This window comes from Pseudophryne corroboree, chromosome 5 (genome assembly GCF_028390025.1).
Source record: "Pseudophryne corroboree isolate aPseCor3 chromosome 5, aPseCor3.hap2, whole genome shotgun sequence".
NCBI lineage: Eukaryota > Metazoa > Chordata > Amphibia > Anura > Myobatrachidae > Pseudophryne > Pseudophryne corroboree.
In genome coordinates this window covers 128635330-128657694 of record NC_086448.1, presented here as the reverse complement: position 1 = coordinate 128657694, position 22365 = coordinate 128635330, and the positions used below count along the sequence as shown (strand labels likewise).

General features: G+C 46.2%; 1 protein-coding gene across 8 annotated transcripts in view; it reads left to right on the top strand.

Moving 5' to 3' along the window:
• The window catches only part of OSBPL3 (oxysterol binding protein like 3), a 404452-nt gene that overhangs the window by 264206 nt on the left and 117881 nt on the right, over positions 1-22365 (top strand). For all 8 annotated transcript variants that reach the window (XM_063921703.1, XM_063921704.1, XM_063921708.1 and 5 more), the window contains one exon: positions 2784-3011. In XM_063921703.1, the coding sequence (XP_063777773.1) occupies positions 2919-3011 (93 nt within the window). In that variant the 5' untranslated portion in view covers positions 2784-2918. The remainder of the gene's footprint in view (positions 1-2783; positions 3012-22365) is intronic.

Genomic DNA, 22365 nt, shown 5'->3' with positions numbered 1-22365 from the left:
GTGCCATCCAGGCACGTAGGGAGCAGGGTTGGACAGAGGTAGTGCTGCGGGCAGCTGCTATAAGGAGCCCTGACTCACACAGTCAGTGTAGCCTGTGTTTGCTGCTCTGCTGCCCGGCTCTTCAGCGGCAGCAGATCGTCAGACAGGGACGGGGCGGCAGAGAGGCATGCCGCAAGCATAATGAAGGCAACAAAGCGAAGACCAACCAGACCAAGCAAGTGATGGGGGCCCCCTGAAGCTCGGGGCCCGGGAGGGTTGTCCCCTTTGACCCCCCCTGTCGCCAGGCCTGACTGCCTGTTTCTATTTTTATGGCTCACCATAACTGCTGTAATTTCTCCTTCCTCTCATGTTTAATAAACCTTTCTTCCTGCTGTCAATTTTGCAGTGATTACGTGGGGGCGATGTTCTTTTGCAAACAAGAGCACAGTCTTCTATGTATGTATGTAAGTATACTGTATGTGTATATAAATATACATACATACAAGTCTGCAGCTGCTCCTCCATACTGCTGCCGCAGCCTGCTTGCTAGCTTTATGCTTTTCCAGTTTTCCCAGCTGCAGTCGCCCTCATTAATATCTGTATTTACATCCATTCCATGCTGGGTGCAAAAGATGTGTCCGAAGCAGGCATCCAATCTCTCTGCGCACACTGTTAATACGCATGGAAGTTTCTCTACATGCCCACGCCACTTCCGTGAGACAGAGCTGTTCTGTGAGTCCACATTGGTAACCGGACAGATGCTGCCCAGCAATGCCCATTGTTTTCTCTGGTGCATGCTCCTTTTGCAAATATCTGAAGGAGCGGCACAGATTAGGTCTTGGGTGCTATTTGGAATCAGGTGCAACTGTGTCTTATTTGCAAAACAAACCAGGGCCTAGTCAGAATGAAGACAGTTAGATGTGCTCGCTCTTGATTAATTTCCCGTCTTGTCTGGCTTTTTACGCTTTCAGTATTTTATCTAAACGGGTATCAGTACACACCGACCAACTCCCCCCCCCCCCCTTCATCTGCTGTCTTTGCAGTACAGTAACCCTATTGAATATTTGAAAGTGTTGCACGTTACAAATGCATGTGAAATACCGTGGTCTATCTGTTAAAAGGCAATAAGCCCTGTTTTTCATTAAAGCATTTTTTTCACTGTACACTGCTCCATATGGAAGTGTGCAGGACATACCTTGTGAATATGATGTTAGCAAGTTCAGTGTTGTATTTCAGACACATCTAACATAGATGAATTGCCACAGACTTGTTGTAAACCCACTGTGTGTGCGTTTGTTTACGGTCCTTTGTGTGCCCCCTGTTGTGTGCCATATGTCACGCCCCTCTTTTCATCACACTGCTCCAGGAGTTTCTGGGTGGCCCCTAGCCTCTAGCTGCACAGCGGATGATCACCTGTATATCCATCACTGATTTACGAGGAGGGGGTGACACTAAAATAGCACAGCAGCTCTGCTATTTTGGTGTCACCTGGTGTGGCTTACACCCCCCCCCCCCCCCCTCACCCCCCCACAGTGAAGCCACTGAGTTCACAAAAGTCATTGTCCTGATCATGGAACCAGCTTGAGATGACGAGTGCTTTGTTGCATGGCATGTTATGTTGTTGGTAGAAGCCAGAAGATGATGTGTAGCAGTGGTTATAGGGAGGGATACATACGATTTGTCGACAGTCAAAATGCTGATGCGGTTGTGATGTTATTTGAAGCACCTTAAACATTATAGTAAAGCAACATGTTTAAAGTTGTACTGTCGACAGCTTAAATAACTTTAAATCGGTGTCGACATTGCCCTGCAGACATAACTACGTCCCTGGCCATAAAGGGATGCATGTGGTCAGCACCAATACACAGGTAGGCTGTGGCATTTTTAACTATGCTCATTGGTATTCTCTTTCCATGGTCAAAATCCCTAAGAACACATTTCTTTCCCATTCTGGTGTCTGATTTGGGGGAAAAAAAGAGAGAAAAAGATGTAACCTCGTGACTATACTGTACCTGCATTCATGTATGCATTTAGTTGCTGCCATGTGATTGGCTGAATAAATATTTGCATTAATGAGCCAGCGTTTCTAACAAACCTGGTTTTACCTTGTAAATAATTAGCGCTTTAAAAATAGGTCATTCTCGCACAAACTCCCGCAGCTCCGGAGACTCACACCCTGGCCCAGATTTATCAAGTTTTGGGAGAGTGATAAATTGCCCGGTGATAAAGTACCAGCCAATCAGCTCCTAACTGTCATGGTAGAGGTTGTTTTTATAAAATGACAGGAGCCGATTGGTTAGTACTTTATCACAGTGCAATTTATCACTCGCCAATGCTTGATACATCTGGGCTCCTATTACATTTACCCCTTGGTGTTTATGCCACACAGCAAGAATCCGTTGTAAACTCTGTGAGGCTGAGACTCTACTAAGTACAACGTTGTGTTTGTGTAATTTATTACAGTAGGGTTTTTTTTTATTCTACTGAAAGATGATGTCAGGATGCCTAGACACGTCTGCTGGCGCCTAATATCCGTGGGTAATAATTTATTGGGTGCACATCTTCACTCGCTCTTGAATCTGATGGCACGTCTCCTATCTTTTACATCCATTGATCCAGATGCGAGAATAGATGAACATTTTCCCAGTAACAAAGCAAAGGGAAGTTTTTGTACAATTGTGAGTTGATAACAATGCATTGCACTGTATTTAGAATAAGCGTTTTATCAACTAATACAGATTGAAGAAACCACATATGGTGTATTAGATGATACCTTGGTTCATTTGTTCCTGATATCTCCCTAGGTGCTACGGGAATGTATACACACCACACAGAAGATGAATGAGCAGATGTGTTTACCTGGTGTTCCCCAGCCTATGTTTAATGAGCATCACGGGAGTCTCTGTTACATTTCCTGAGACGAGAACTGATTACTAACAATGGGCGAGGAAAGGAACTTGGGGGTGTCCCAGAAGATGCTCTCTCCATCCCGTAGTACGAGCAGCTGCTCCTCAAAGCTGGGCAGTCGCCAGGTCAGTATGCATCGGCTGTTGTAACGTGTGTAATACAGGAATGATTGTAGACAAATCATTATTATTGTTACTATTATTATTATTATTATTATTATTATTATTGCTGAAAGTATATTTATTGAAACTAAACACTTTCATGCCTCCACCTTTTGTGTGTGCTATTATCTTAGAGATGCGGAGCCTTATTCTTAGGCATACACTGTGAAGTATTAAAAAGAAAAAGAAAACTCTGCGCTAAATCTACACTGTATCAGACTAGAGTGTGCAGTCTGTCATGTAAAGTAATTGACTCAGTAAGACTCCAAAAGTACATAAAAATCAGTTTATATTCAATAATCTTTAAAAAGTGACAGATTCTAACAAGCAAGCAGCATATACTTTGCAACAATTATCTAATCTGTATTAACCACAATAATTGGTATAACAAACAATATATTAAAACTAGTTGGTTCTGTTTGGTAAGTAAAATTAACAACACTGGCGTCCCAGTGATTAATTGAATAGAGAGTCCCGCAAAAGGTGACGCCCACTTTCTACGTTCAGTTGTTTGGTTTCAACCCGCTAATTGAGCCCACATACGGCTCTCCACAGCTCTAACCTACTACGGTTTGCTACACGCCGGGCGCTCCAGCCGGCGGCTACCAGCTGTAACACTGTCTCCGTTCTCTGCATTATACCGCTGATGTCCAGGACTCCGTTTGCCCTCATCGAGTGAATACTATTGGCCCCTGCTGTGAGGTCTAACACCCGTGACGTGGAGAGAGTCTTTGGAGGTTTTACCAACAGGGTTCTATACCAGCGATTTACCTGTCTTTTGGAGCAGTGCAATCTGTCAACAGAACGGTAGTCTTCTAATAAGCTTCACAAGTACAATTCACCTATTTGTGCACAATCATTATATGGACCCTGTCTACAGAATATCTCAGGAACCAGCACATGGGTAATTATACATCACCATCTCCCTAAAGCTTTTTATTATAAAGCTGTGACCACCTTTTGCGGCACTTTCTATTCAATTAATCACTGGGACGCCAGTGTTGTTAATTTTACTTACCAAACAGAACCAACCAACTAGTTTTAATACAGGTTGAGTATCCCTTATCCAAAATGCTTGGGACCAGAGGTATTTTGGATATTGGATTTTTCCGTATATTTTGGAATAATTGCATACCATAATGAGATATCATGGTGATGGGACCTAAGTCTAAGCACAGAATGCATTTGTGTTTCATATACACCTTATACACACAGCCTGAAGGTAATTTTAGCGAGTATTTTTTATAACTTTGTGCATTAAACAGTGTGTGTACATTAACACAATTTATTTATGTTTCATATACACCTTATACACACAGCCTGAAGGTCATTTAATACAATATTTTTAATAACTTTGTGTATTAAACAAAGTTTGTGTACATTGAGCCATCAAAAAACAAAGGTTTCACTCTCACTCAAAAAAGTCCGTATTTCGGAATATTCCGTATTTCGGAATATTTGGATATGGGATACTCAACCTGTATATTGTTTGTTATACCAATTATTGTGGTTAATACAGATTAGATAATTGTTGCAAAGTATATGCTGCTTGCTTGTTAGAATCTGTCACTTTTTAAAGATTATTGAATATAAACTGATTTTTATGTACTTTTGGAGTCTTACTGAATCAATTACTTTACATGACAGACTGCACACTCTAGTCTGATACAGTGTACATTTAGCGCAGAGTTTTCTTTTTAATAGTTCTAAATTGTTGGCAACTTAGCAAGTTGCCTTACTCAGCTGCTATGTTTCACTATTAAACGAAGTATTAATTGTAATTAGCGCCGGGAGAAAATCAGTGAGGGACACTTGTCCTGTTCTGATTTTCTAATATTTTTATATACACTGTGAAGTGAAATGGATGTCAGACAGACCTTTTATCTGACCAGCTGAAACCAGCAGGTATCGTGGCCATACGCTATGAGATATTTCTCAGTGTATGGTCGTCATATCTGTGTTCCTAACACTCCCCCCATTCCTCCCCTGTAAAGGAACAGGAAAATGTCGGGCTGTCGGCCGCAGCAACACATACAATGCCAGATGCGGCGACCAGTTATTGGATGCTGGATGGTTTTGCGTGTCTGAAAGACCGATAATTACTGATCGGTCGTGGCAATGCATTAAGTTGCTTCGCTTCATACTGTACCATCTTTACTGTCGTCCAGTATGTACCCAGTTATAGTGATTGCTCCAGCTGCTATGGAACTTGACATCCCAGCATGACTTACCACAGTTTTAACATTCCCCAACAGTAAAACTGGCAAGGAATGCTGAGATGGTTAGTTCCACATCATCCGGAGTGCCACAAGATGCTCTCCCCTGGCCTATCGTACAGATGTGTCCTCATACATTATTGCTGCAGTCTCTCCAAACGTCCCTTCTCAGTGCATCTTCCCTCATGTACCTTGCCTTCACTTACTTACAGATGTGCTGGTGCTGCGGCATGCAGCGCTTCTTAGCGTACCTGTGATGCACACACATCGAAGCATGCCACGCTCGATCGCAGCAGCGGCTCCCCTGTTTATAGTCTTACGGATAGCGGGGACATGCGTATGCTCACTTCTGCTATCCCATGACTCACAAGGAAGCATCACGGTAACAATAGAGGGTGGACACATCTGTATACATCATAGTATCATCTACTTCATACTCCCTACAATGGCACCTAACCCTCAGCTTCTGCCACCCTGATGCTTATTTGAGTGTTATGAGCGCTGATGCAGCAATTTTTATATACCACGTACTTGTCCTGCATCGTCTTGTACCAAAGTCATTGTTTTCTTCTTTTGCTCATTTGTTTGTTTATTAGGCTGCCGGTCAGGGGGGGGGGGGGGGGGGAACTCCTCCTGGGAGCCCTGGCTTGATAAATTGCTCAGGAACTGCAGTCTGTAATGCTATTTAGTGAAGCGATACAGACTGCACCCACTGGCCCTTCAATGATACATACAGTATATTAGCCTCATATCTGTTGTGCACTGCATGGTATGTAAACAAACTAGCCGTCCATATACAGTAGTTTCATTGCCGATGAGACCATGCGAAATGATGTCAATCCGTGTCACTTACTTGTACCTACAAACCATGAAGGACTTATACTGCATGTTCTATATACAGAACATGTTTCTCTCTCTAGCCACCCTGGTCTAACTTGCTCTGCAGCATACAATGCATAAGCTGCCATCCCTGACTTATTTATACTCTGTCATGTCACCATGGACGGAAGTTGCAGTTAAACATCTCAGGAGTATAGGAGATGTTTATCGCATGCTGGTTTAATAATCTTTGTTGTCTTTATATGCATTTTGTCATGGCCTTTACTATAAAGAGAATTAAACCAACTCATGTGCATAATTAGTGTTATAAAAGCATATTTGGATATTTAGTTTACTGCTACATTTAGCAATCTGCATGAACTCATTTTGTGTTATTGCTTTGCCTGTGGAACATGGCTACGTAAAATCATTCATTCAAGAACATCATTTAATCACAGAAAAGTTGCCCATGGCTCACCGGGCATATAGATGGTGGATTGGACTGTTATTTAAAGACCAGTGGTTAGAGCGACACCAGCCTCAAACCATATATTTACTTATCTTTGTCCTGTGCATGTGATTACTGTATATACTGTTTTATACAATATTTTCAGGCTATGAACTAACTGTCTGCTAACTGACTGACTGCGGGACCCTACAGAATTACACTATGCCCACCAGTATGTAAAACCACATTCCAGTAGTGCCACGTCGCACAACATTTTACATTAGGCCGGATCCCAGTGTGTGGTATATTTTAGCAACATTTATAGGGGGAGATTCAAATGTTTGAAAAATCAGTTGGGAGTCTGTTTTTTCCTATCTAAGGGGTACATTTACTAAGCAGTGATAAGAGGGGAGAAGTGAGCCAGTGGAGAAGTTGCCCATGGCAACCAATCAGCACTGGAGTAACATCTATAATTTGCATACTATAAAATGATACAGAGCTGCTGATTGGTTGATGGGGAAATTTCTCCACTGGCTCACTTCTCCGTTCTTATCACTGCTTAGTAAATGTACCCCTAATTGTTTTTTTCCTGTCTATTAGATAAGAAAAAACAGACTCCCAACCGACTTTTCAAACATTTGAATCTCCCCCATAATGACATTGATTAGCATTCCTGGTGGTCTAGTGACTTACAGTTGTGCTCATAAGTTTACATACCCTAGCAGAATTTGTGATTTTCTGGCCATTTGTCAGAGAATATGAATGATAACTCACAAACTTTTCTTTCACTCATGGTTAGTGGTTGGGTGAAGCCATTTATTGTCAAACAACTGTGTTTACTCTTTTAAAATCATAATGACAGCAGAAACTACCCAAATGACCCTGATCAAAAGTTTACATACCCCAGTTCTTAATACCATGTATTGCCCCCTTTAACATCAATGACAGCTTGAAGTCTTTTGTGGTAGTTTTGGATGAGGCTCTTTATTTTCTCAGATGGTAAAGCTGCCCATTCTTCTTGGCAAAAAGCCTCCAGTTCCTGTAAATTCTTGGACTGTCTTGCATGAACTGCACGTTTGAGATCTCCCCAGAGTGGCTCAATGATATTGAGGTCAGGAGACTGAGATGGCCACTCCAGAACCTTCACTTTATTCTGCTGTAGCCATTGACAGGTCGACTTGGCCTTGTGTTTTGGATCATTGTCATGTTGGAACGTCCAAGTATGTCCCATGCGCAGCTTCCGGGCTGATGAGTGCAAATTTTCCTCCAGTATTTTCTGATAACATGCCGCATTCATCTTGCCATCAATTTTAACCAAGTTTCCAGTGCCTTTGTAGCTCACACATCCCCAAAACATCAGCGATCCACTTCCGTGTTTCACAGTAGGAATGGTGTACCTTTCATCATAGGCCTTGTTGACTCCTTTCCAAATGTAACGTTTATGGTTGTGGCCAAAAAGTTCAATTTTTGGTGTCATCACTCCAAATGACTTTGTTCCAGAAGTTTTGAGGCTTGTCTCTGTGCTGTTTGGAGTATTGTAAGCGGAATGCTTTGTGGCATTTGCAAAGTAATGGCTTTCTTCTGGCTTTTTCTTCAAATGTCTCCTTATTGTGCATCTTGAAACAACCACCCCACTTTTTTTCAGAGTCCTGTATTTCAGCTGAAGTTATTTGTGGATTTTTCCTTGCATCCTGAACAATTTTCCGTGCAGTTGTGGCTGAAATTTTTGTTGGTCTACCTGACCGTGATTTGGTTTCCACAGAATCCCTCATTTTCCACTTCGTAATTAGAGTTTGAACACTGCTGATTAACATTCTCAATTGCTTGGATATCTTTTTATATCCCTTTCCTGTTTTATACTGTTCATTTACCTTTTCCCGCAGATCCTTTAACAATTCTTTTGCTTTCCCCATGACTCAGAATCCAGACACGTCAGTTCAGCACTGGATGAAAAATGCAAGAGTCTTTCAGGAGTCCAGAAACTCACTGACCTTTTATACACACACACACTGATTACAAGCAAACAGATCACAGGTGAGGATGGTTACCTTTAGTAGCCATTCCAACCCATTTGTGTCAACTTGTGTGCATGTTATCAGGCCAAAATCTCCAGGGTATGTAAACTTTTGATCAGGGTCATTTGGGTAGTTTCTGTTGTCATTATGATTTAAAAAGAGTAAACACAGTTGTTTGACACAAATTCTGCTAGGGTATGTAAACTTATGAGCACAACTGTACCTGGTTCACTGGGGCGACAGCTCCTGTGATGTCTTCCAGGGCTGGCATTGACGTCCTGATGACTTCTGACATAACCTGCAGTGCTAGGTCTACATCCCCAGATCCCAAGCTATTGCATTGTAAGATGATTTCTACTCTTCAGTTAATGTGGTCATACACAATCCTATAAAAGTCACCATCAGACATGTGCCAATACACTGTCCGATAATCGGTTTAAGTCTTTTGCTGCGATATCTGATTTAAATATATTACATAGTCATGCTGTTTTCTCTAACGTCCTAAGTGGATGCTGGGGACTCCGTAAGGACCATGCTGGGGACTCCGTAAGGACCATGGGGAATAGCGGCTCCGCAGGAGACTGGGCACATCTAAAGAAAGCTTTAGGACTATCTGGTGTGCACTGGCTCCTCCCCCTATGACCCTCCTCCAAGCCTCAGTTAGATCTTTGTGCCCGAACGAGAAGGGTGCACACTAGGGGCTCTCCTGAGCTTCTTAGTGAAAGTTTTAGTTTAGGTTTTTTATTTTCAGTGAGACCTGCTGGCAACAGGCTCACTGCATCGAGGGACTAAGGGGAGAAGAAGCGAACTCACCTGCGTGCAGAGTGGATTGGGCTTCTTAGGCTACTGGACATTAGCTCCAGAGGGACGATCACAGGCCCAGCCTGGATGGGTCCCAGAGCCGCGCCGCCGGCCCCCTTACAGAGCCAGAAGGCAGAAGAGGTCCGGAAAATCGGCGGCAGAAGACGTCCTGTCTTCAACAAGGTAGCGCACAGCACTGCAGCTGTGCGCCATTGCTCTCAGCACACTTCACACTCCGGTCACTGAGGGTGCAGGGCGCTGGGTGGGGGCGCCCTGAGACGCAATAAAAAACACCTTGGATGGCAAAAAATGCATCACATATAGCTCCTGGGCTATATGGATGCATTTAACCCCTGCCAGAATACATAAAAAAACGGGAGATAGGCTCCGCCCCCTTATCGGCGGCCTTATCTCCTCAGCACACTGGCGCCATTTTCCCTCACAGCTCCGTTGGAGGGAAGCTCCCTGTCTCTCCCCTGCAGTCACTACACTACAGAAAGGGTTAAAAGAGAGGGGGGGCACAAATTACGCGCAGTATTAAAGATACAGCAGCTATAAGGGGAAAAACACTTATATAAGGTTATCCCTGTATATATATAGCGCTCTGGTGTGTGCTGGCAAACTCTCCCTCTGTCTCCCCAAAGGGCTAGTGGGGTCCTGTCCTCTATCAGAGCATTCCCTGTGTGTGTGCTGTATGTCGGTACGTTTGTGTCGACATGTATGAGGAGAAAAATGATGTGGAGACGGAGCAGATTGCCTGTAATAGTGATGTCACCCCCTAGGGGGTCGACACCTGAGTGGATGAACTGTTGGAAGGAATTACGTGACAGTGTCAGCTCTGTATAAAAGACAGTGGTTGACATGAGACAGCCGGCTACTCAGCTTGGGCCTGTCCAGACGTCTCATAGGCCGTCAGGGGCTCTAAAGCGCCCGTTACCTCAGATGGCAGATATAGACGCCGACACGGATACTGACTCCAGTGTCGACGGTGAAGAGACAAATGTGACTTCCAGTAGGGCCACACGTTACATGATTGAGGCAATGAAAAATGTTTTGCACATTTCTGATAATACGAGTACCACCAAAAAGGGGTATTATGTTCGGTGAGGAAAAACTACCTGTAGTTTTCCTGAATCTGAGAAATTAAATGAGGTGTGTGATGATGCGTGGTTTTCCCCCGATAACAACTGATAATTTCTAAAATGTTATTGGCATTATATCCTTTCCCGCCAGAGGTTAGGGTGCGTTGGGAAACACCCCCTAGGGTGGATAAAGCGCTCACACGCTTGTAAGGGCTCTACCCTCTCCTGAGATGGCCGCCCTTAAGGATCCTACTGATAGAAAGCAGGAGGGTATCCTAAAATGTATTTACACACATACTGGTGTTATACTGCGACCAGCAATCGCCTCAGCCTGGATGTGCAGTGCTGGGTTGGCGTGGTCGGATTCCCTGACTAAAAATATTGATACCCTAGATAGGGACAGTATATTTTTGCCTATAGAGCATTTAAAAGATGCATTTCTATATATGCGTGATACACAGCGGAATATTTGCCGACTGGCATCAAGTCTAAGTGCGTTGTCCATTTCTACCAGTAGAAGGTTATGGACACGTCAGTGGTCAGGTGATGCGTATTCCAAACGGCATTTGGAAGTATTGCCTTATTAAAGGGAGGAGTTATTTGGGGTCGGTCTTTTAGACCTGGTGGCCACGGCAACAGCTGGGAAATCCACGTTTGTACCCCAGGTCGCCTCTCAACATGAGAAGACGCCGTATTATCAGGCGCAGTCTTTTCGTGGACAAGCGGGCAGAAGGTTCCTCATTTCTGCCCCGTGACAGAGGGAGAGGAAAAAGGCTGCAGAAATCAGCCAGTTCCCAGGAACAGAAACCCTCTCCCGCCTCTGCCAAGCCCTCAGTATGACGCTGGGGCTTTACAAGCAGAATCAGGCACGGTGGGGGGCCCGTCTCAATGAATTTCAGCGCGCAGTGGGCTCACTCGCAAGTAGACCCCTGGATCCTTCAGGTGATATCTCAGGGGTACAAATTAGAATTCGAGACGTCTCCCCCTCGCCGTTTCCTAAAGTCGGCTTTACCGATGTCTCCTTCTGACAGGGAGACAGTTTTGGAAGCCATTCACAAGCTGTATTCCCAGCAGGTGATAATCAAGGTACCCCTCCTGCAACAGGGAACGGGGTATTATTCCACACTGTTGTGGTACCGAAGCCGGACGGCTCGGTGAGACCGATTCTAAATCTAAAATCTTTGAACACTTACATACAGAGGTTCAAATTCAAGCTTGAGTCACTCAGAGCAGTGATTGCGAACCTGGAAGAAGGGGACTACATGATGTCTCGGGACATCAAGGATGCTTACCTTCATGTCAAAATTTACCCTTCTCATCAAGGGTACCTCAGGTTTATGGTACAGAACTGTCACTATCAGTTCAGACGCTGCCGTATGGATGGTCCACGGCACCCCGGGTCTTTACCAAGGTAATGGCCGAAATTATGATATTCCTTCGAAGGAAGGGAATTTTTAGTTATCCCTTACTTGGACGATTCCCTGATAAGGGTAAGATCCAGGGAACAGTTGGAGGTCGGTGTAGCACTATCTCAGGTAGTGTTGCGGCAGCACGATTGGATTCTCAATATTCCAAAATCGCAGCTGGTTCCGACGACTTGTCTTCTGTTCCTAAGGATGATCCTGGACACAGTCCAGAAAAAGGTGTTTCTCCCGGAGGAGAAAGCCAGGGAGTTATCCGAGCTAGTCAGGAACCTCCTAAAACCGAGCCAAGTCTCAGTGCATCAATGCACAAGGGTTCTGGGTAAAATGGTGGCTTCCTACGAAGCAATCCCATTCGGCAGATTCCACGCAAGAACTTTCCAGTGGGACCTGCTGGACAAATGGTCCGGGTCGCATCTTCAGATGCATCAGCGGATAACCCTGTCACCAAGGACAAGGGTGTCCCTCCTGTGGTGGTTGCAGAGTGCTCATCTTCTAGAGGGCCGCAGATTCGGCATTCAGGACTGGGTCCTGGTGACCACGGATGCCAGCCTGCGAGGCTGGGGAGCAGTCACACAGGGAAGGAATATCCAGGGCTTATGGTCAAGCCTGGAGACATCACTTCACATAAATATCCTGAAGCTAAGGGCCATTTACAATGCTCTAAGCTTAGCAAGACCTCTGCTTCAAGGTCAGCCGGTGTTGATCCAGTCGGACAACATCACGGCAGTCACCCACGTAAACAGACAGGGTGGCACAAGAAGCAGGAGGGCAATGGCAGAAGCTGCAAGGATTCTTCGCTGGGCGGAAAATCATGTGATAGCACTGTCAGCAGTATTCATTCCGGGAGTGGACAACTGGGAAGCAGACTTCCTCAGCACGACCTCCACCCGGAAGAGTGGGGACTTCACCCAGAAGTCGTCCACATGATTATAAACCGTTGGGAAAAACTCGACAGGTATTGCGCCAGGTCAAGGGACCCTCAGGTAATAGCTGTAGACGCTCTGGTAACACCGTGGGTGTACCAGTCAGTGTATGTGTTCCCTCCTCTGCCTCTCATACCCAAGGTACTGAGATTGATAAGATGGAGAGGAGTAAGCACTATATTCGTGGCTCCGGATTGGCCAAGAAGGACTTGGTAACCGGAACTTCAAGAGATGCTCACGGAGGATCCGTGGCCTCTACCTCTAAGAAGGGACCTGCTCCAGCAAGGACCCTGTCTGTTCCAAGACTTACCGCGGCTGCGTTTGACGGCATGGCGGTTGAACGCCGGATCCTGAAGGAAAAAAGGCATTCCGGATGAAGTCATCCCTATCCTGATCAAAGCCAGGAAGGATGTAACCGCAAAACATTATCACCGCATTTGGCGAAAATATGTTGCGTGGTGCGAGGCCAGTAAGGCCCGACGGAGGAAATTCAACTGGGTCGATTCCTACATTTCCTGCAAACAGGAGTGTCTATGGGCCTGAAATTGGGGTCCATTAAGGTTCAAATTTCGGCCCTGTCAATTTTCTTCCAAAAAGAACTAGCTTCAGTCCCTGAAGTTCAGACGTTTGTAAAAGGGGTACTGCATATACAGCCTCCTTTTGTGCCTCCAGTGGCACTTTGGGATCTCAATGTAGTTTTTGGGTTCCAAAAGTCACATTGGTTTGAACCACTTAAATCTGTGGAGTTAAAATATCTCACATGGAAAGTGGTCATGCTGTTGGCCCTGGCCTGGGCCAGGCGCGTGTCAGAATTGGCGGCTTTATCCTGTAAAAGCCCTTATCTGATTTTCCATTCGGACAGGGCGGAATTGAGGACTCGTCCTCAGTTTCTCCCTAAGGTGGTTTCAGCGTTTCACCTGAACCAACCTATTGTGGTGCCTGCGGCTACTAGGGACTTGGAGGACTCCAAGTTGCTAGACGTTGTCAAGGCCCTGAAAAAATATGTTTCCAGGACGGCTGGAGTCAGGAAAACTGACTCGCTGTTTATCCTGTATGCACCCAACAAGCTGGGTGCTCCTGCTTCTAAGCAGACTATTGCTCGTTGGATTTGTAGTACAATTCAGCTTGCACATTCTGTGGCAGGCCTGCCACAGCCAAAAATCTGTAAATGCCCACTCCACAAGGAAGGTGGGCTCATCTTGGGCGGCTGCCCGAGGGGTCTCGGCTTTACAACTTTGCCGAGCAGCTACTTGGTCAGGAGCAAATACGTTTGTAAAATTCTACAAAATTCATACCCTGGCTGAGGAGGACCTGGAGTTCTCTCATTTGGTGCTGCAGAGTCATCCGCACTCTCCCGCCTGTTTGGGAGCTTTGGTATAATCCCCATGGTCCTTACGGAGTCCCCAGCATCCACTTAGGACGTTAGAGAAAATAAGAATTTACTTACCGATAATTCTATTTCTCGTAGTCCGTAGTGGATGCTGGGCGCCCATCCCAAGTGCGGATTGTCTGCAATACTGGTACATAGTTATTGTTACCAAAAAAATCGGGTTATTGCTGTAGTGAGCCATCTTTTCTAGAGGCTCCTCTGTTATCATGCTGTTAACTGGGTTCTGATCACAAGTTATATGGTGTGATTGGTGTGGCTGGTATGAGTCTTACCCGGGATTCAAGATCCTTCCTTATAGTGTACGCTCGTCCGGGCACTGTATCCTAACTGAGGCTTGGAGGAGGGTCATAGGGGGAGGAGCCAGTGCACACCAGATAGTCCTAAAGCTTTCTTTAGATGTGCCCAGTCTCCTGCGGAGCCGCTATTCCCCATGGTCCTTACGGAGTCCCCAGCATGGTCCTTACGGAGTCCCCAGCATCCACTACGTACTACGAGAAATAGAATTATCGGTAAGTAAATTCTTATTTTATATATTTCATTTAAATCCGTTTATTTAGAACAGTAGACATTAAATAATAATTGCCACAATTAATTTACAGACTGCACAAATATAACTTATGAACCTAGGGCAAACATGATTTGCAGAGTAAGGTGGAGGTGCATGCAACCACTTGGTCAGCCTGTTAGTGGGACATGTGGCCTATGAACCTTGTGACCCATAGTGAAATAGGATAATCTTCTCAGTTTTGTTTTCATATTGTCGTGAGGTGCATAGGTAGTGGCTACTTTATCCCTCCTCAATGTGGTGGTGTGCTTTACGACAGGGCCCTGATGGGATGGAATGGGCATGTTTGGGTGGGGTTGGGGGTATTTTGAAAGATAGTTTAGGGTGGTCCAGTAAAAAAACAAGCCAGAATTTGCTGTGGTTGAGATCATACTTGAAACATGGACTTGAAGAAATTGGTTCTTCCAAGTACAGCTATTAGTCAGGAAACTGCACATATAATTTGGCAGAATAGTTTAAGAGTATGATTGGTGAACTCTGGGACAGGCAAGATGCACTTCGGTTCAGGTGGAATCTAATTTAAGCAGCTGAGAGGCCAGAGGGATTAGTGTACCTCTTCCCAGAATGGTTGGTGTTAGGGCAGCTCCAGCAGGCATGCAGTATGGAACCAGTCTGAGTGCAGGTGGGTGAATACTGAGTAGCCTGGTGGGGACATTACATTCATTTTAACAGTTTATCAGCATTTTCCTTAATGGTCATGCTAATGGCTGGTTTAGAGACTCCCCCTATATGTAGGCCCAGTTCTCCGAGCGGTTCACCAAAATCAGTGTTCCCTCTTAGGCAGAATAATGACACTCATTTTTATGGGAAATAAGTTGTATTTGCTGCAGGGGGTGACCCGGGGACACAAGTGCTGCACTTGACTGGCTGACCATGCAGAAGAGCAATGGGGAAGCTGCAGAAGATAGGAGCATGACGAGAAGCTGAACTTTCCAGCATTGTGCTTTTGGTAATGACTGAAGGTGCAGGCAGCATATTGCATAGAACCTCCTGGTGGTTGTTTAAGGACAGGAAAGCCTCTCTACGATCAATAGATTGCTCACATATTGCTGCCCACACCATGCTCCGCTGCCAGAAGCTTCCATCTTTTTCCGTCAGTGTAGAGTTGTACTCTAGAGACTTCTGTTATTATTCACAGGAATCAATCAGTGCTGTTTATGGGAGTAGTTACTGGAGAGGTCACAGTGCTAGGTAACTAGGCAGAATAACTGCTCATGGCTTTTCTGTTCATTATTATACACATTATGATAGAAAAGTGCAGCACTTGTGTCCCCGGGTCACCCCCTGCAGCAAATACAACTTATTTCCCATAAAAATGAGTGTCATTATTCTGCCTAAGAGGGAACACTGATTTTGGTGAACCGCTCGGAGAACTGGGCCTACATATAGGGGGAGTCTCTAAACCAGCCATTAGCATGACCATTAAGGAAAATGCTGATAAACTGTTAAAATGAATGTAATGTCCCCACCAGGCTACTCAGTATTCACCCACCTGCACTCAGACTGGTTCCATACTGCATGCCTGCTGGAGCTGCCCTAACACCAACCATTCTGGGAAGAGGTACACTAATCCCTCTGGCCTCTCAGCTGCTTAAATTAGATTCCACCTGAACCGAAGTGCATCTTGCCTGTCCCAGAGTTCACCAATCATACTCTTAAACTATTCTGCCAAATTATATGTGCAGTTTCCTGACTAATAGCTGTACTTGGAAGAACCAATTTCTTCAAGTCCATGTTTCAAGTATGATCTCAACCACAGCAAATTCTGGCTTGTTTTTTTACTGGACCACCCTAAACTATCTTTCAAAATACCCCCAACCCCACCCAAACATGCCCATTCCATCCCATCAGGGCCCTGTCGTAAAGCACACCACCACATTGAGGAGGGATAAAGTAGCCACTACCTATGCACCTCACGACAATATGAAAACAAAACTGAGAAGATTATCCTATTTCACTATGGGTCACAAGGTTCATAGGCCACATGTCCCACTAACAGGCTGACCAAGTGGTTGCATGCACCTCCACCTTACTCTGCAAATCATGTTTGCCCTAGGTTCATAAGTTATATTTGTGCAGTCTGTAAATTAATTGTGGCAATTATTATTTAATGTCTACTGTTCTAAATAAACGGATTTAAATGAAATATATAAAATAAGAATTTACTTACCGATAATTCTATTTCTCGTAGTCCGTAGTGGATGCTGGGGACTCCGTAAGGACCATGGGGAATAGCGGCTCCGCAGGGGACTGGGCACATCTAAAGAAAGCTTTAGGACTATCTGGTGTGCACTGGCTCCTCCCCCTATGACCCTCCTCCAAGCCTCAGTTAGATCTTTGTGCCCGAACGAGAAGGGTGCACACTAGGGGCTCTCCTGAGCTTCTTAGTGAAAGTTTTAGTTTAGGTTTTTTATTTTCAGTGAGACCTGCTGGCAACAGGCTCACTGCATCGAGGGACTAAGGGGAGAAGAAGCGAACTCACCTGCGTGCAGAGTGGATTGGGCTTCTTAGGCTACTGGACATTAGCTCCAGAGGGACGATCACAGGCCCAGCCTGGATGGGTCCCAGAGCCGCGCCGCCGGCTCCCTTACAGAGCCAGAAGGCAGAAGAGGTCCGGAAAATCGGCGGCAGAAGACGTCCTGTCTTCAACAAGGTAGCGCACAGCACTGCAGCTGTGCGCCATTGCTCTCAGCACACTTCACACTCCGGTCACTGAGGGTGCTGGGCGCTGGGTGGGGGCGCCCTGAGACGCAATAAAAAACACCTTGGATGGCAAAAAATGCATCACATATAGCTCCTGGGCTATATGGATGCATTTAACCCCTGCCAGAATACATAAAAAAACGGGAGATAAGGCCGCCGATAAGGGGGCGGAGCCTATCTCCTCAGCACACTGGCGCCATTTTCCCTCACAGCTCCGTTGGAGGGAAGCTCCCTGTCTCTCCCCTGCAGTCACTACACTACAGAAAGGGTTAAAAAAGAGAGGGGGGGCACAAATTACGCGCAGTATTAAAGATACAGCAGCTATAAGGGGAAAAACACTTATATAAGGTTATCCCTGTATATATATAGCGCTCTGGTGTGTGCTGGCAAACTCTCCCTCTGTCTCCCCAAAGGGCTAGTGGGGTCCTGTCCTCTATCAGAGCATTCCCTGTGTGTGTGCTGTATGTCGGTACGTTTGTGTCGACATGTATGAGGAGAAAAATGATGTGGAGACGGAGCAGATTGCCTGTAATAGTGATGTCACCCCCTAGGGGGTCGACACCTGAGTGGATGAACTGTTGGAAGGAATTACGTGACAGTGTCAGCTCTGTATAAAAGACAGTGGTTGACATGAGACAGCCAGCTACTCAGCTTGGGCCTGTCCAGACGTCTCATAGGCCGTCAGGGGCTCTAAAGCGCCCGTTACCTCAGATGGCAGATATAGACGCCGACACGGATACTGACTCCAGTGTCGACGGTGAAGAGACAAATGTGACTTCCAGTAGGGCCACACGTTACATGATTGAGGCAATGAAAAATGTTTTACACATTTCTGATAATACGAGTACCACCAAAAAGGGGTATTATGTTAGGTGAGGAAAAACTACCTGTAGTTTTCCTGAATCTGAGAAATTAAATGAGGTGTGTGATGATGCGTGGTTTTCCCCCGATAACAATGTTATTGGCATTATATCCTTTCCCGCCAGAGGTTAGGGTGCGTTGGGAAACACCCCCTAGGGTGGATAAAGCGCTCACACGCTTGTAAGGGCTCTACCCTCTCCTGAGATGGCCGCCCTTAAGGATCCTACTGATAGAAAGCAGGAGGGTATCCTAAAATGTATTTACACACATACTGGTGTTATACTGCGACCAGCAATCGCCTCAGCCTGGATGTGCAGTGCTGGGTTGGCGTGGTCGGATTCCCTGACTAAAAATATTGATACCCTAGATAGGGACAGTATATTTTTGCCTATAGAGCATTTAAAAGATGCATTTCTATATATGCGTGATACACAGCGGAATATTTGCCGACTGGCATCAAGTCTAAGTGCGTTGTCCATTTCTACCAGTAGAAGGTTATGGACACGTCAGTGGTCAGGTGATGCGTATTCCAAACGGCATTTGGAAGTATTGCCTTATTAAAGGGAGGAGTTATTTGGGGTCGGTCTTTTAGACCTGGTGGCCACGGCAACAGCTGGGAAATCCACGTTTGTACCCCAGGTCGCCTCTCAACATGAGAAGACGCCGTATTATCAGGCGCAGTCTTTTCGTGGACAAGCGGGCAGAAGGTTCCTCATTTCTGCCCCGTGACAGAGGGAGAGGAAAAAGGCTGCAGAAATCAGCCAGTTCCCAGGAACAGAAACCCTCTCCCGCCTCTGCCAAGCCCTCAGTATGACGCTGGGGCTTTACAAGCAGAATCAGGCACGATGGGGGGCCCGTCTCAATGAATTTCAGCGCGCAGTGGGCTCACTCGCAAGTAGACCCCTGGATCCTTCAGGTGATATCTCAGGGGTACAAATTAGAATTCGAGACGTCTCCCCCTCGCCGTTTCCTAAAGTCGGCTTTACCGATGTCTCCTTCTGACAGGGAGACAGTTTTGGAAGCCATTCACAAGCTGTATTCCCAGCAGGTGATAATCAAGGTACCCCTCCTGCAACGGGGAACGGGGTATTATTCCACACTGTTGTGGTACCGAAGCCGGACGGCTCGGTGAGACCGATTCTAAATCTAAAATCTTTGAACACTTACATACAGAGGTTCAAATTCAAGATTGAGTCACTCAGAGCAGTGATTGCGAACCTGGAAGAAGGGGACTACATGATGTCTCGGGACATCAAGGATGCTTACCTTCATGTAAAATTTACCCTTCTCATCAAGGGTACCTCAGGTTTATGGTACAGAACTGTCACTATCAGTTCAGACGCTGCCGTATGGATGGTCCACGGCACCCCGGGTCTTTACCAAGGTAATGGCCGAAATTATGATATTCCTTCGAAGGAAGGGAATTTTTAGTTATCCCTTACTTGGACGATTCCCTGATAAGGGTAAGATCCAGGGAACAGTTGGAGGTCGGTGTAGCACTATCTCAGGTAGTGTTGCGGCAGCACGATTGGATTCTCAATATTCCAAAATCGCAGCTGGTTCCGACGACTTGTCTTCTGTTCCTAAGGATGATCCTGGACACAGTCCAGAAAAAGGTGTTTCTCCCGGAGGAGAAAGCCAGGGAGTTATCCGAGCTAGTCAGGAACCTCCTAAAACCGAGCCAAGTCTCAGTGCATCAATGCACAAGGGTTCTGGGTAAAATGGTGGCTTCCTACGAAGCAATCCCATTCGGCAGATTCCACGCAAGAACTTTCCAGTGGGACCTGCTGGACAAATGGTCCGGGTCGCATCTTCAGATGCATCAGCGGATAACCCTGTCACCAAGGACAAGGGTGTCCCTCCTGTGGTGGTTGCAGAGTGCTCATCTTCTAGAGGGCCGCAGATTCGGCATTCAGGACTGGGTCCTGGTGACCACGGATGCCAGCCTGCGAGGCTGGGGAGCAGTCACACAGGGAAGGAATATCCAGGGCTTATGGTCAAGCCTGGAGACATCACTTCACATAAATATCCTGAAGCTAAGGGCCATTTACAATGCTCTAAGCTTAGCAAGACCTCTGCTTCAAGGTCAGCTGGTGTTGATCCAGTCGGACAACATCACGGCAGTCACCCACGTAAACAGACAGGGTGGCACAAGAAGCAGGAGGGCAATGGCAGAAGCTGCAAGGATTCTTCGCTGGGCGGAAAATCATGTGATAGCACTGTCAGCAGTATTCATTCCGGGAGTGGACAACTGGGAAGCAGACTTCCTCAGCACGACCTCCACCCGGGAGAGTGGGGACTTCACCCAGAAGTCGTCCACATGATTATAAACCGTTGGGAAAAACTCGACAGGTATTGCGCCAGGTCAAGGGACCCTCAGGCAATAGCTGTAGACGCTCTGGTAACACCGTGGGTGTACCAGTCAGTGTATGTGTTCCCTCCTCTGCCTCTCATACCCAAGATACTGAGATTGATAAGATGGAGAGGAGTAAGCACTATATTCGTGGCTCCGGATTGGCCAAGAAGGACTTGGTAACCGGAACTTCAAGAGATGCTCACGGAGGATCCGTGGCCTCTACCTCTAAGAAGGGACCTGCTGCAGCAAGGACCCTGTCTGTTCCAAGACTTACCGCGGCTGCGTTTGACGGCATGGCGGTTGAACGCCGGATCCTGAAGGAAAAAAGGCATTCCGGATGAAGTCATCCCTATCCTGATCAAAGCCAGGAAGGATGTAACCGCAAAACATTATCACCGCATTTGGCGAAAATATGTTGCGTGGTGCGAGGCCAGTAAGGCCCGACGGAGGAAATTCAACTGGGTCGATTCCTACATTTCCTGCAAACAGGAGTGTCTATGGGCCTGAAATTGGGGTCCATTAAGGTTCAAATTTCGGCCCTGTCAATTTTCTTCCAAAAAGAACTAGCTTCAGTCCCTGAAGTTCAGACGTTTGTAAAAGGGGTACTGCATATACAGCCTCCTTTTGTGCCTCCAGTGGCACTTTGGGATCTCAATGTAGTTTTTGGGTTCCAAAAGTCACATTGGTTTGAACCACTTAAATCTGTGGAGTTAAAATATCTCACATGGAAAGTGGTCATGCTGTTGGCCCTGGCCTGGGCCAGGCGCGTGTCAGAATTGGCGGCTTTATCCTGTAAAAGCCCTTATCTGATTTTCCATTCGGACAGGGCGGAATTGAGGACTCGTCCTCAGTTTCTCCCTAAGGTGGTTTCAGCGTTTCACCTGAACCAACCTATTGTGGTGCCTGCGGCTACTAGGGACTTGGAGGACTCCAAGTTGCTAGACGTTGTCAGGGCCCTGAAAAAATATGTTTCCAGGACGGCTGGAGTCAGGAAAACTGACTCGCTGTTTATCCTGTATGCACCCAACAAGCTGGGTGCTCCTGCTTCTAAGCAGACTATTGCTCGTTGGATTTGTAGTACAATTCAGCTTGCACATTCTGTGGCAGGCCTGCCACAGCCAAAAATCTGTAAATGCCCACTCCACAAGGAAGGTGGGCTCATCTTGGGCGGCTGCCCGAGGGGTCTCGGCTTTACAACTTTGCCGAGCAGCTACTTGGTCAGGAGCAAATACGTTTGTAAAATTCTACAAAATTCATACCCTGGCTGAGGAGGACCTGGAGTTCTCGCATTTGGTGCTGCAGAGTCATCCGCACTCTCCCGCCTGTTTGGGAGCTTTGGTATAATCCCCATGGTCCTTACGGAGTCCCCAGCATCCACTTAGGACGTTAGAGAAAATAAGAATTTACTTACTGATAATTCTATTTCTCGTAGTCCGTAGTGGATGCTGGGCGCCCATCCCAAGTGCGGATTGTCTGCAATACTGGTACATAGTTATTGTTACCAAAAAAAGCGGGTTATTGCTGTAGTGAGCCATCTTTTCTAGAGGCTCCTCTGTTATCATGCTGTTAACTGGGTTCAGATCACAAGTTATATGGTGTGATTGGTGTGGCTGGTATGAGTCTTACCCGGGATTCAAGATCCTTCCTTATAGTGTACGCTCGTCCGGGCACTGTATCCTAACTGAGGCTTGGAGGAGGGTCATAGGGGGAGGAGC